The sequence below is a fragment of the Drosophila rhopaloa genome, unplaced genomic scaffold (genome assembly GCF_018152115.1).
Source record: "Drosophila rhopaloa isolate 14029-0021.01 unplaced genomic scaffold, ASM1815211v1 contig_115, whole genome shotgun sequence".
Lineage (NCBI taxonomy): Eukaryota > Metazoa > Arthropoda > Insecta > Diptera > Drosophilidae > Drosophila > Drosophila rhopaloa.
In genome coordinates this window covers 3,058,369-3,071,645 of record NW_025334990.1, presented here as the reverse complement: position 1 = coordinate 3,071,645, position 13,277 = coordinate 3,058,369, and the positions used below count along the sequence as shown (strand labels likewise).

Below are 13,277 nucleotides of genomic sequence, written 5' to 3'. Positions count from 1 at the left end.
CGACGCAGTGCAGCCGTAGAAAAAACCACTTAAACTGCTTTGCCGCTGTTTATCTCAGCCGGCAGACAAAGAAATGCATAAATTATTTCTCGCAGGCATTTTAAAGCGCCTGTTAGCCGACTGTTAGTCGATTGCCAACTTGCAACTACCAACTGGCGATGTCCGATGGCCGAGAGCGACTCTGCCTACTTACTGGCCATTTAGAAAGCCTTCGCCTTCGCGGCCGTGTCCACGCTTTTGTCCATATTTGTACACAATTAGCAATGACACAAAAAACGAAAAAGCCAAGGAGAAAAACAGAATCGCGGCGGGAAAAAAAAATGCAAACGTAAAGGAAACAAACTTCACACACCATAAATCGATTATCATTGCACACATACCCACACTCAGAGTCACACACACTGACACACACACACACACACACAGTGACACCATGGCGGGACACGCACACATATATAGGCATTAAATCAAATTGCGCATTTTACGCCTCGTCTGGTTTGTGCATAAATTTATTTATCGGCTTGTCCATCGACATCGGCTGCCGTCGCGTTATCGCACACGCATCCACGCCATCATCATTACCATCGGAATAATCGTCATTATCGCCATTGCGATCGTCATCATCGTGATCGGCATACGGACATGGGACTGCGGACGACGGACATTGGACATCGACACGGACATTGCGTATACGCCATGCGCGCGCGATCTGCTTGTGTCTGTGCATGCATAAAATGTATAACAAAATTGTCATTAGCGCAAAGCATTTGTTAAGCACTCACAGATCGGGCGATAAGTCAAAGAAGGGGCCTAGCCGCTTGCAACTCCTTGATCCAGCTCCCAACTTGACCATCCACCTAGCCCACCATCCTTCCATCCATCCATCCATCCAACCATCCATCCATCCATCCAGCCATCCAGCCATCCAACCATCCATCAACGCCAGGAGAGAGAACACGCGCTGACAATCAATGGCGACAAGCGAAGCTGCCTGAAACGGGTCCGGTTTTGGGTTGCAGGCAGGCCAGCTATTTCACACCTTCGCAGTGTCCTGCACTTGGAAAAATAGTTGAAAATTCGAAGGATTTTTGCTATCAGTTTGGATCCTTTTATTGGCCATTAATTCGCCTTTTGACATTTTTTAATATTATATGATTGATATATCATTGCGTATTCGCTTCTTTTTATTTCATATAGATTTCAAGCCCCCTTAAACTTTTTAATTTATTTTATTAACAAGTAATATATATATCTTTGTCAACAAAAAGTTTACTTGATATGTTTTAATTGTTATTTCTTTACTTTGCCTTGATTTACTATGAATATTTTAAATAGATATCATTATTTTGATTAGTTTATTTATTTACTCAGCCAATAGTTATAGTTATATCAATTATTCAAAATTCTTATATTTTACTTTGTAATTTTATATTTTCCAAAATAAAAAAAAATGTGAGATATTTGATATAGAATTGATACTTTTAGGACCATAATCCATTTGTTTTGAAGATCACTGATAGGTTTTTCTCGGCGTGCACATGAAGCTCTGGGATCTTGTCTCTTTGGCTTTTTGGCTCGGACTGGGGGCTTGGTGTAAAATGCCTGCATGATTGGCATTGCTTTTGTATCTTCGGCCATGTCCGTGTGTCGTCGCCAGCTTATTGACAATGCGTCAGGCGTTTGCTCCGCCGGCGGTGGTCAGCTTTGATGACTCCAGTCGGCCTGTTGGCCAGTTAGCCAGAGAGATGGAGCTCAGCTGCGACGGAGCGCGCTCTAAAAACTAGTTGCGTTGACATACCAATTAACTTGACAAATACATAATTGGTAGCAAAAACAATTAAATGTCCGCTTTTTGCTGGCCGTTTGCTACCGCCTTTTGATCAAGAACTCCATGCGAGGCATGCCCCTAAATACACGACTCTGATCGACCATTTCGCTGTCAGCTTATGAGTCTCAGAAATTCATTTAAATTTATCTAGTTGTCAACGTTTTTCTGCCGTCGCTCTAAGATATTTGCACAATTTGCTCATAAAAAACAAATCAACAAAAACCAACAAAAAAAAACCTGTGGGAGGCAGGAGGATGAGGGGCCTGGCTTGGATTGGGGGTTATCTTGGATTGGAGACCGGGAGAGGGAGCAACGGCAGCCGCTAACGAAGCGCCGCCAACGTCTTGGCGATGCTGTTTGCTGATTTTCCTGTGGGCAGCCCTCGCTGGCTGAAAATACCCTTTGGGGTAGGCATACCAGACCGAAGACTTATTTTAATATTAGCAAAAATAATATAGTTCAACTGTTTAATAGATTTTTCATTTTCCAAATTAACTTATTTACAATGGTTGAAGTATTAAAATAAAAGCAATTAATTTAATTACTGAACAAACCAACGCTTAACTATTGAGTTTTGTATTTTAATTTCATTAAGTTTTACTGATATCAAAATTATATAATTTTAAAGAAAATTCTGTCTTGCACTATTTTAATCTTTAAATTCTGATTAAAATTTTTGTACTCTACAAATATTGCAAAAATTTATAATTTAGATAAAAAATTATTATAAATTATAAATTATTGTTTAGATATTATTCTCTTATACATTATGCTCATTATTTTAATATATTTTATTAAAAATTAACGAATCTGAAAATTACATTTAATTTGAAATATTATTTAAGTGACTATAGTCATATATAATTATAATTTTGTATTTCACTAACTTATTTTATTTTTATATTTATATCACATATTATGTTATTTAAATCCAAATACCTAAATAACTATTTTTTATCCTTTTTGTGATTTTTAAATGTCAAAAAGACGAAGTGAATAAGTGATTTAGTAAATTATCCCCTAATTTCCCAGTATTCAGCTAAGACTTAACAGAAAATGATGTAGTTCCCAAGTCTCCTTATCTAAAGGGCATTTTATTTTCACCATCCTATCCTCTGTTTTTACTTTTCTGGGCTGTTTTTTTGTGGCTCCTTTGGCTGTGGCTCTCTTTGGCAGGTGCAGTTTGCATTCGCTGTGTTGTTGCTCATTAGTTTTTTCCCTGCTGCCACAGAGTCTACGTCTGTTACCATTTTGGGCTGGCTGGGAATCGGGCGCTGGATTAGCCGGGCAGGCAGGCAGGTACTAGGTAAGACTAAGACTAGGGTGAGACGATGGTGGTGCAGCCGCCAAAAGGAAAATCGAAATGTTTTGCAGTGTGCAGTGTGGGAAAACTTTTATTTCAAGGTTCAAAAGACGCCCGCAGAGTGTGAAAAATGGCTGAAACAAAAAGCCAGAGCCGCGGCCGATCGGAGGGTATGTGTATGTGTTATAGTGGCGATTTCGACCGACGGCTGCCCCCACGGCGTATGCGCAATGCCATAAATCCAATGTGACTCGTCGGTGGCCCAAAACGTATCGGAGTCAAAGTTGGTCAAATGATGTGGCCCAGAAAGCGAACGGTTCATGTGTGAAAATTGCAGAATCCAATAGACACGGACACGGATACGCAGCCATGTTGTTTCATAATTATAACTTAAATACGACAGTTTCATATAAAAATCAACTAGTAAATCAACGTAAGCGCGCCTGGCAATTAAGTGGCTAGAAACGTAACACACGATGGCTGTGTTGCCCGGTGGTGCCCGGTGGTGCTCTGTGGTGCCTTCTGGTGGCTCGATGCCTTGGTGGTGCTTGGCCAAGCACGTCGCTAAGTTGGGCCCGGAATCGGACTTGGAGCCAAGTTGAGCTGCGCTGCCCAAGCCAGCCAAGCGAACTGTCAATTATAACCAATCGCACACCAAGTGCACATTAAACCCTATCAACTGTTTTTGTAATTTATTGTTCGCCTGGGTTTTTCTCTCTCTCCGCTGGCCGCGTCTGCTTCTCATTTCTAAAGTTGCAAGTTTTGCAGTCGCATTTGGTGCGAGATCCGCATTGCACATTGCACACACCGCGCTGCACAGTGGGCAAAAAGTGTTAGCAGAAGTGATCACCTTGCCAAATTTTATTGGGCAGATATCATATATAATTACCTATAATTGAAATTCTATTTGATATGATAATATGGTATATTTATTTTATTCAAATTTATTAAGGTTGAAATCCCATGAGAATTTCACCAAAAAAGTTACCTTCCGAAGTAGTAAAATTTTGTAGGGTACTAAATTATTAAGAATTGTGAGAAAGCTCAAATATTCTTTCTATTTATTTACTTAAAATCAGTAAATAAAATATTTCCATTGTTCCCTTATGTCAAATTAACTAATTAAAGGATTATCTAAGGTGTATAATTTATATGTGTATAAATAAAATAAAAGTAATTCGGGGATCATAGGGTATATTTATTGATTTAATTTTGTTTGTATTGGGACTAGAAATTGAAAAGCACTGAACATGTTTGCTAGTTACTTGGATTATACCATTTCTCCATTAATTCTCCCTTTTCAAATAAATATGGTATAATTAATGAATGTACTTAATTCACCATTCATTAAAAACAAAGAAGACATAGACGACTTAAAGGTATCCCTTTACCCAGCTACTTATCACCACGGTTGCCTCTCTCCGGCGATGACTGCTTTTGTGGCTTGGTCTGGGGACGATCTGGCCTCATCATAATTATCGCCGACTGCGACTGGGGCGGCACGTTCGACTACGCACACTAACAGTAGGGGCGGGAAAGGGGAGGGGCTGGGGCTAGATGGGGTGATGGGTGGATGGGTGGATGTGGATGGGGAAGGGGCTACTTGCTGCTCAACGTAAATCTAGCTAAGTCAAATGAGCAGTTTATGGCCACAGCGACGACCATTTGAAGACGCGCCAAAGGAGCCCGAGATGGAGGAGCCTGTCTATATAACTTCGCATCGCATCGCATCGCGTCGCATCGCATCGGATCGGATCTGCCGGGTGCCACTTGGGGGCAACATTCACTTTTTTTATTGCACCACTTTGGCAATAGGCACAAGTGTGATTTCAAATCTCTGGGTCGCCCGGTGTTTGGTGTTTGAAGCTCGGTGTTTGGAGTTTGGAGTTTTCTGGCTGTTTGCTGCCTGTGGCCTGTAGCCCGTTGCCAAAGCCAAATTGGCAGAAATATGAAGTCAGCGTGTGCATTTCGGTAAAAGCGGTGATTACAAACACACACATGCGGCTATATACTCGCAGTTGGACAGGAGAATGGCCATTTGGGAGACGAGAAATATATGACAGCCGGAGAGTTGCCACATAATGCGCATTAGCATACGCCAGCGTAGCATCCAGTATCCAGCTCCCTTCTCTCCGATCCCATCCGATCCTCATTGCTGCTGCTGGACTTCCCTTTCCAGCAATTGCAAATGGGGCAAAGCGGAAAAGACACAGAAACAGCACAGCAACAGCAACAGCAACAGCAAACAGCACTGTGGGCTGACGTTGATGGCCAGTTCAATTAAATGCCATCAATTTTAATAACGCGCCTGCCTGGGCTAACGGACCTCAACCCGGGGCTTACTTTACCTGCCTCCCTCGAAAACTACAGTCCAACATCTGCAGTTAAGCCCTCCCCAAGGCATAGTCCCTGTAAATTGAAAAAGATGAATAGCTAATATGCATAGTTCACACATTTGAACATGGTTATCCAGTTTATAAATACAAATTACTTTTGAATTTTTGTTTTTAATTTAATAACGTATTAAGTGCCTTATTAGTTGGTGCAGGGTGTAAGGAATATTAATTTCAAACAATTTAATTTGGAAAACTATATTCTGTAATATATTATAAATAAAGTTTTTGAAAAGGTTAAAGACTGAGCGATTAAATTATATTTTTTTAAACAGTTCTTATTCAAATCTGTAATAAGTTATTAAGTCTCTAAACTAACAAGGTAAGGGAAGTGGATTACAAAATATATATTTAATTGTCATACAATTTCAAGACTCACAGCTTTAAAAATAAATCCATAAAATGAACATAAAATATATTACTGTTAGCAAGGGATTGTACTTCATGTGAAGGTGGATGGAGGTTTCTCTTCACGACGTCCTACTGTAAGTCTGCAACCTCCGTCTGCTACCTTGGGCACTATAACCCGGTGCTGGTGAAACAAAACGCTCGCTGGCATGGAAATTACAAATGCATCAAGCCAGGGCACACATGTGTAGACAGAGACAGTCGCAAACGCACTTGAGGCACTTGAGGCTAAGAAACCAGCGGACTAGCGGACCAGCGGACCCCATTCTCTGCTTGGCCGGTCAGTCTTAGCCCGGTTTGGATGGTCGGGTTGCTGGCTGGCCGCCATGTGGCCCTCGGTCATGTGGAGTTTGCAGGCTTGACAAAGCACTTAAGCCTGGGTCACTTGTACAGTTCGCCTCAATCCCCTTTCGCTTGCCTTTTGTTTTCGACTCTGACAAACGAGTTGCAACGCCAAGAAGAGTGAAAATTGAATGTGCTTAGCGGGCGAAAAAATCACGGGCGGGTTGGGGGCAATGGAAATAAATGTTAAATACTTTTTCAACATGGACTAGGGTGTTTATTTGTCAAATTTTTTCGTACTTAGTTTCAGGGAAACTTATATGGTTTTCCCAAAAAATACATATTTCTTCTGATATACCATAGGATTTACTAAGAACCATAATAAAATTTGTAAAATTTTTTCCTCAATTTAAGCTAATATCTATATTAAAACGTAAGTTATATTTCATTCTTTTTATGCGTTTTCGTTCAGCATCGTATATTCTTAAAATCTTTAGTTTCCCAAATAGAATTTTTGAAGAAACCTGTTTAAAAATTGTTTCAAATTTACAAACAGTCATAAAAGTTGTCATTAAAATTTATATTTTGTAAATTGTTTTGGCATAAATTGTTTGATAGTTTAATTAGAATATTTTGAGGATTTTGAATGTAAATAAATAAGTACTGCAAGTCCAGGAAATAAAGAAGCCAGAGTCTTCTACTCCAAATATCGCAGTAAAGAAGCAACGAAAATCTTGAGCCAAGACAAGTGGCCAAGTTGAGCAAACTTCCCAGCGACTTCGGTTTGCTCGGCGGAATGGAGCACCCTTCAAAATGGGGGGCAGGTGGGGCAGGTGGGGCGATGGCGCTCGGCGACCAGCAGCAGCTGCAGTTTGGCTGGCAATTGATGTTGATGTCGCGGGCGCCAAAATCGACACACTTGTCCCAACTGCAACTGCAACTGGAACTGCAAATGCAACTGCAACTGGCAGCCGAAAGTGGCAGTCGTCGTCGTCTGGAGCCCAGAGTACAGGTTAAATGGATCACGACTGCACGGATTCGCTGTCCGTCTGAATCGGAATCCGCGTCTTCGACTCTTGGAGCTGGAGCCTCCGTCCGTTCGTCGTCGCTGTCTGGCGGCCATAAAATACGCGACATGCAAACGTTTTTGATGCAATGAGGCGGTCGAACGAAATTAGGAAATTGTGTAAAGACTCTCGACTGACAAGCCGAAGTGTTCCCGGCCGCCGGTTTCCCTGCTCTTTAACAAGCATGCTCGGCAAAGTAAATTCTCATTTGGTTTTTTTTTAAATTTAACCCGTCATAACCAAGTAAATTTTTATAAAAAGGCATACTTGTTTTACGTTTATTAATGCTACTCATTCAAATTTATTTTAAATTCATACTTAATTTTTTTTAATTATAATGCTTTATATCTTGTATTTTCCAAAAAGAGCGGTCAGAATTAAAGGACTTCGTTTTATAGAGTTGCAATTATTTGGAAGTTCATTGATGAAATCTTTGGCCCTTCTGAATATAAAATTTCTCAAAATTTATATAAAACATCGATCAATAAGTTTCCCTCTTTATTTTATGGGGTCGTTTTGCAGCAAACGATATGGTATAAATGATTTCAAGCTCAACACGGTGGAATCTCCTTATGCATCTATATGATTCTTTCGTTACACCTTACAAAAAGATAATGTTTATCGTGATTAACTCTTTTCAGTTTTAAAAATGAATATTGCCAGGGTATTTTATCCTTCGACTTATTAAATTAGTATTTGTATGCCTTGGTTTGGCATGGTTGGGAGTTTGTCTCAGTTTGCGGTTCATTTACGAGGCTCATTAGGCTTTTGCGGCCATAAAGTGGCCCCACTATTTTGGCCATTTTGCTAACCAAATCTGAATTGGTTTTTCCCACCGCTCACCCCTCCGTTTCCCCTCTTCCCATTGCAGCGAGCACTTCGCATGGGAGCAGCAGCAGCGGCGGCTCCAACAGCTGCAAATCCTCGTCTGCGACAAAGGCGATTGGCTACAGCAATGGCAAGCAGGGTGGATCCTCCGGCTCATCCTCGTCCTCGGGCTTTGGAGCGGGCTCAGCAGGTGCCGCTTCGTTGGGGGCCTTTGCCCGCCAGCAACATCAGCAGCAGCAACTGCAGCAACAGCAGCAGCAGCAGCAGCAGTCGACGCAGCAGCAACAACTGTATGCCTCCGGTGTGTCCAAGTTGCCATTCTCGCCGTTCTTTGCGGCCTCGCCATTCTTTTTCACCTATCGACGGATCAGCGGCAGTGGCAGCGGCAAGCAGGAGGACAACAACAACAGCTGCAGCTACAACAACGGCAGCAACAGCGGCGGCAGCGGGGCAGGATCTGCGGCAAACAGCATGCAGGACTACGACCGCAAGTTCTCGCTGCTGAGTCTGTTCAAGAATCCGTACAAGTTCGGAGATGGTCAGGCCACGAGGAAGTCCTCGCCCACTGGCGGATCCAGCAAGTCCCTGGCCTCGGGCTGCTCCTCCTCCTCGCCGAGTTGGAAGAGCTACGCCGGCTCGGGCTCACCACATGCCGCCCTCAATCCTGCCTTTGGGGGCATGGCTCTGGGGGCGACGCGCAAGGATAGCAGCAGCTTCAGCGGGATTAACTTCGGGGGCGGTGGATCCGCCTTCGGACGATCCTCCTCCGACTCGACGGCCAACGGCGGCTACAATGATCTCTCCAAGAACCGCAAGGTACACAAGTGCGACACCGAAGGATGCGACAAGGTGTACACGAAGAGTTCGCACCTCAAGGCGCACAAGCGAACGCATACAGGTGAGGTTCAGTGGATTATATTTTATTTATCAATTTTTCACGGTTATCAAGCATAAATGTATACGATTAATAATGAAAATTACATAGGAAATGGCAAGAAAAGAAAGTTTATGTCATGTGTGTTAGATATAATTAGATTAGGTCAGTCAATTTTTAATTTATTTGGTGGCACAGAATTCCAAGAAATATGGTTAGTCCTTTTAACTAATACGTTTTGCAACTAGGTAATGAATTCATCATATTTTAATCATAATTCATAAACTTAAAGCTGTATAGTTAAAATTAATTGAAAGTTTTAAGTTTTATTTTAAAGATTTTAATTTTGTTTGAAGTAAACATTTCTTGACTAACACATATAAGATTTAAAGATTATAATAGTTTTGGCAAAACATATTTTTACACATTTAAAAAAAAATTGAACAGCGCACTCTTTATCGTATAAATTTCCATGTTCTTTTATTATTAATTTATTTATTTAATAAATACTCATTTTTAACATATTTTTAACACAACTATTTTTATGTGAAACCTAGTAGAATTATCGATTTAATTCAACACATTTTTGACTTAATTTTGTTTTTGATTTTCAACCCATATACTAATGCAAAAGACACTTTTGTTAGATTCTCATAAAAAAATTGTCTCACGAAAACAGGTTACCAAATAAGGCAATGAGATATGCTTATATGAGATATGAGCAAGATCTCAATTCTTGAGATCGCAAGAAGTGTAGTTTTAAAGGAAATAAAAAATTTATAAATTTGATTTAATTTTGAAAATGATGAGGAATAACCCACAAAAAAATTAATAAAATGAATCAATCTTCCGCAGGTGAGAAGCCGTACGTGTGCACGTGGGAGGGCTGCATCTGGCGCTTCGCCCGGTCTGATGAGCTGACCCGGCACTACCGGAAGCACACGGGCGTGAAGCCCTTCCGCTGCCAACTGTGCACCCGGAGTTTCAGCCGCTCGGACCACCTGTCGCTGCACATGCGCCGCCACTGAGGATCTGGAACTGCCGAATGGCCATACATACTCGTACTCGTACTCGTACTCGAACTCATATCCGAGAATACTCATCTGAGATGCTGCGGGGAGCAGCTCTTGGTTATTTATATGCACTCGAACCACTTCCATTGATCATTTACTGAGACCAGATATTCCATATCGCTTAAGTAGCTCAATTTACACCTTAAGAGGGCTCAAAGCCCAACTTAGATGTAGTTATACTGTAGTTATGGGGCGGAAAGATTTGTAAAATTTTTCACATTTTAAGCCCAGAGACAATTGCCTTCAGAAGCCAAGTTAACAAAGTGGATTTTTACCTACTACACATAGAAATATCTGCATAGTTAAATATACATATATATACAGATAGTTTTGGATTGGTGCTAGCAACTTGCGTGTACATAGATCTAGATAAACATTTACAGCCTAGTTCGGTAAGAAGAAATTTAACTAATTTTAGATCAAATTTTTATTGGTTATTAAGTAGAAAATTGTATACAAAAACACTACAAAAGAGGCAAAACAACCGGAAGAGCCAAGCAAAGCAATATTTATATAAATATATATATAGAAATTCTCTCATCTGTAGGGTATTTAAAACATTTTGTACTATACGCGTATGATGTGATAGTTGATGAGGATTTTGACCAAGTGGGGATCGGTAAGGAAAGTGCTGAATAGCTAGTATGATACTTCCCAATTATCAGACATATGAAACTAAAACTGTATTTTTTATAAGTTTTAAATCATTCGAATTCAGAATAAATCTATTTTAGAAAGTACTAAAACTATTTTTCTAAAAGAATAACTAATGAAATACTTTCATTTTTTGCAAACACATTTCATTAAACATCTCAGAGCATTTTAAGAATTTAAACACATTTCAATATTTTTTTATCATTGCCTACATTTATTTATAAAACGAACAATATTTGCCAAGAAATTACCAGTAGATAAACCAATGTATACAATTCAAACTGCCTTATAGCTACGGAACGCACTGTATTCCCTGGCGAGCCCCGAACGCAATTTGCCTCATACCAACTGTCATCATAGATTTTAGCACACTCACAGACAAACACAACACACAAAAGCAAAACAAATTGTATTATTTTTTGAGAAATAAAAGAAAAGCGAATACTTTTTTGTACCAAACGAAGCCTTGGCCGTGCTCATTACGGGATCGCTGGCCAAATCCGCGAAGCATTTTCATTTGAATGAAAAATCAATTGGCGCACAATGGGGCTGCGGTCTAACGTTAACCCACAAGTGTGCCCTCGGGGTTCCCGTGATCCCCTCCCCATCCAGCACTGAGATGTGTGGCAAGTTGTCAGCGAGTGCCGGCCGCCTTTTGCTTTTGCTTTTGCTTTGGCTTTGGCTTTTGTGGCACGGCACGCACTCCCCGCCAATTGCAATTGTCCAGGGGAGCATTGTCGTCGTTTGTCGTTTTGCAACTTTGCAACGTACAACTGCGCGTTGTTTGCAATAATAAAGATGACAAATTTCTCGTCATTTGTAATTTCAATGCGAAAAGCCGGAGCTTGGAGCTGGAAGCTGGGAGCTGAGAGCTTGGGGCTGAATCTTGGGCCTGGTACCTGGGCTAATACGCATAACTGGTTGGCTAGATGGCTTGGATTGGATGACACCTGCAGCGGAAATCAGTGCATGAATAACGCTCTCGGTCATTAAGGCACAATTGTGAAATATTACGCATACGCCATGGCAATTTATTGGTAAATTAATAACATAATACAAGGCAGCCGACAGTAGCGACTACTGCTACTGCCGTTTATATTTTTTGCTCCCAACTGCGCTTAGTGGTGTTGCCGTCACCGCGTTTAGCATAAAGGTTAGACAAATATAACAGACCGGTTTTTTGGGTTAATTAATATGCCTTGGGTCAGGTCAATATTGCGGCGACTGTCGACTGTGGAAGATGCTGGAGGATGGGTTTGAATGCCAGTGGCTGGTGGGCTGGGGAGGTCAGGTTTAATGACCCAAACGCATATGCAAATGAGTAAAAGTAAATAAAGTGAGAAGGTGCCTTAATTAACACTGATCGACGCTGGGTATGCCCTGCAGCTGCCATTGGGCAATTCTTTTGTGTCGAGGTAATCCCAAAATGGGGACTTACCCATGGTGAAGAAAAAGGTAATGAAACGAAGTGAATTTGATGGAAAGTAAGGTAAGTGATTTATCAGCGCCATATCAACTTTTAAACCGCACATAACGGATCTTGTACTTTTATATTTATATTGTGCAAGCTTCCATTTAAATACCATCTTTATTGGATACTATTTCATAAATATAGCTGGTATCTCATAAGTTTATTCGCTGTTAATTTATTCCATTATAAACTAGATGTCATAAAAAAATCGTATGCTCATATTTTATGAGTCATAATCCATGATTTAATTATATCGCACATACCCCATGCCACCCAGTGGACAAATATCAACTGAGCACATTTAGATAAGCACTGAAATCACAGCGGTGCTCATTAAAAACCAATAAAGTCGCGTTGCGATGCAGCCAGCTGGCGCTGTCCATCAATCGAAGAAGGAGGATGAGGATGGAGGATGGAGGATGAGGATGAGGATGGTGGATCTGGGATCTGGGAGCGGGATCTATATACATATGTGTGTCTTGGGCTGTCGGCAGATGTCCATCAGACAAAAAGCGCTCCAATAACCAAATCGACCGGCCAGCAATTGAAGGAGTCCCAGTTTGCAGCTTGGATCTTTCGCAGAGTTTTGAGTTAGACCTCGCATCCACATCCACCTTTACACAGGGAATTATTTAGTTAGCAATTAGATTTTAAAACATTCAACATTTGGTTTTTATATTTCAGTCATTTGTAAGTGTAATAAAAGTTACAAATGGTTTTTATTGAAAATCGTAAATTATTTAACCAAATAAACTAACTGAAAACACAACCCATTTGTGTAGATTCATAAAATAAATATTGGAAAAACAAAATGTTACGAAAAATTTAAATATTGCAAATAAAAATAGTTTATGATGAATATTACTTTTCTGATATTAAATAAGTCACTTTCTTTGGTACTTTATTGAAAACATATACAAGATATATGGCAAAAAAATGTTTCCTGTGCACTTAGCCATCGACATCCATTTTTAATTTATTGTTATGCCTTTCTGCTGCCTTTTGGCTGCTGCAGATGCAGTTCGAGTTGCTGCAGGAGGTGGAGATGGAGATGGAGCAGTGCGGCAGTTGCAGTTGCTGTTTGGAGCTGCTGGTC

General features: G+C 40.7%; 1 protein-coding gene across 1 annotated transcript in view; it reads left to right on the top strand.

Moving 5' to 3' along the window:
* LOC108038743 (Krueppel-like factor luna) overlaps nt 1-11,145 on the top strand; it is a 40,810-nt gene extending 29,665 nt beyond the window's left edge. Inside the window, exons 5-6 of the mRNA XM_044461863.1 lie at nt 8,153-9,007; nt 9,839-11,145. Coding sequence (XP_044317798.1) covers nt 8,153-9,007; nt 9,839-10,011 — 1,028 coding nt within the window. The 3' untranslated portion in view covers nt 10,012-11,145. The remainder of the gene's footprint in view (nt 1-8,152; nt 9,008-9,838) is intronic.
* The last annotated feature ends 2,132 nt before the right edge of the window (nt 11,146-13,277 follow it).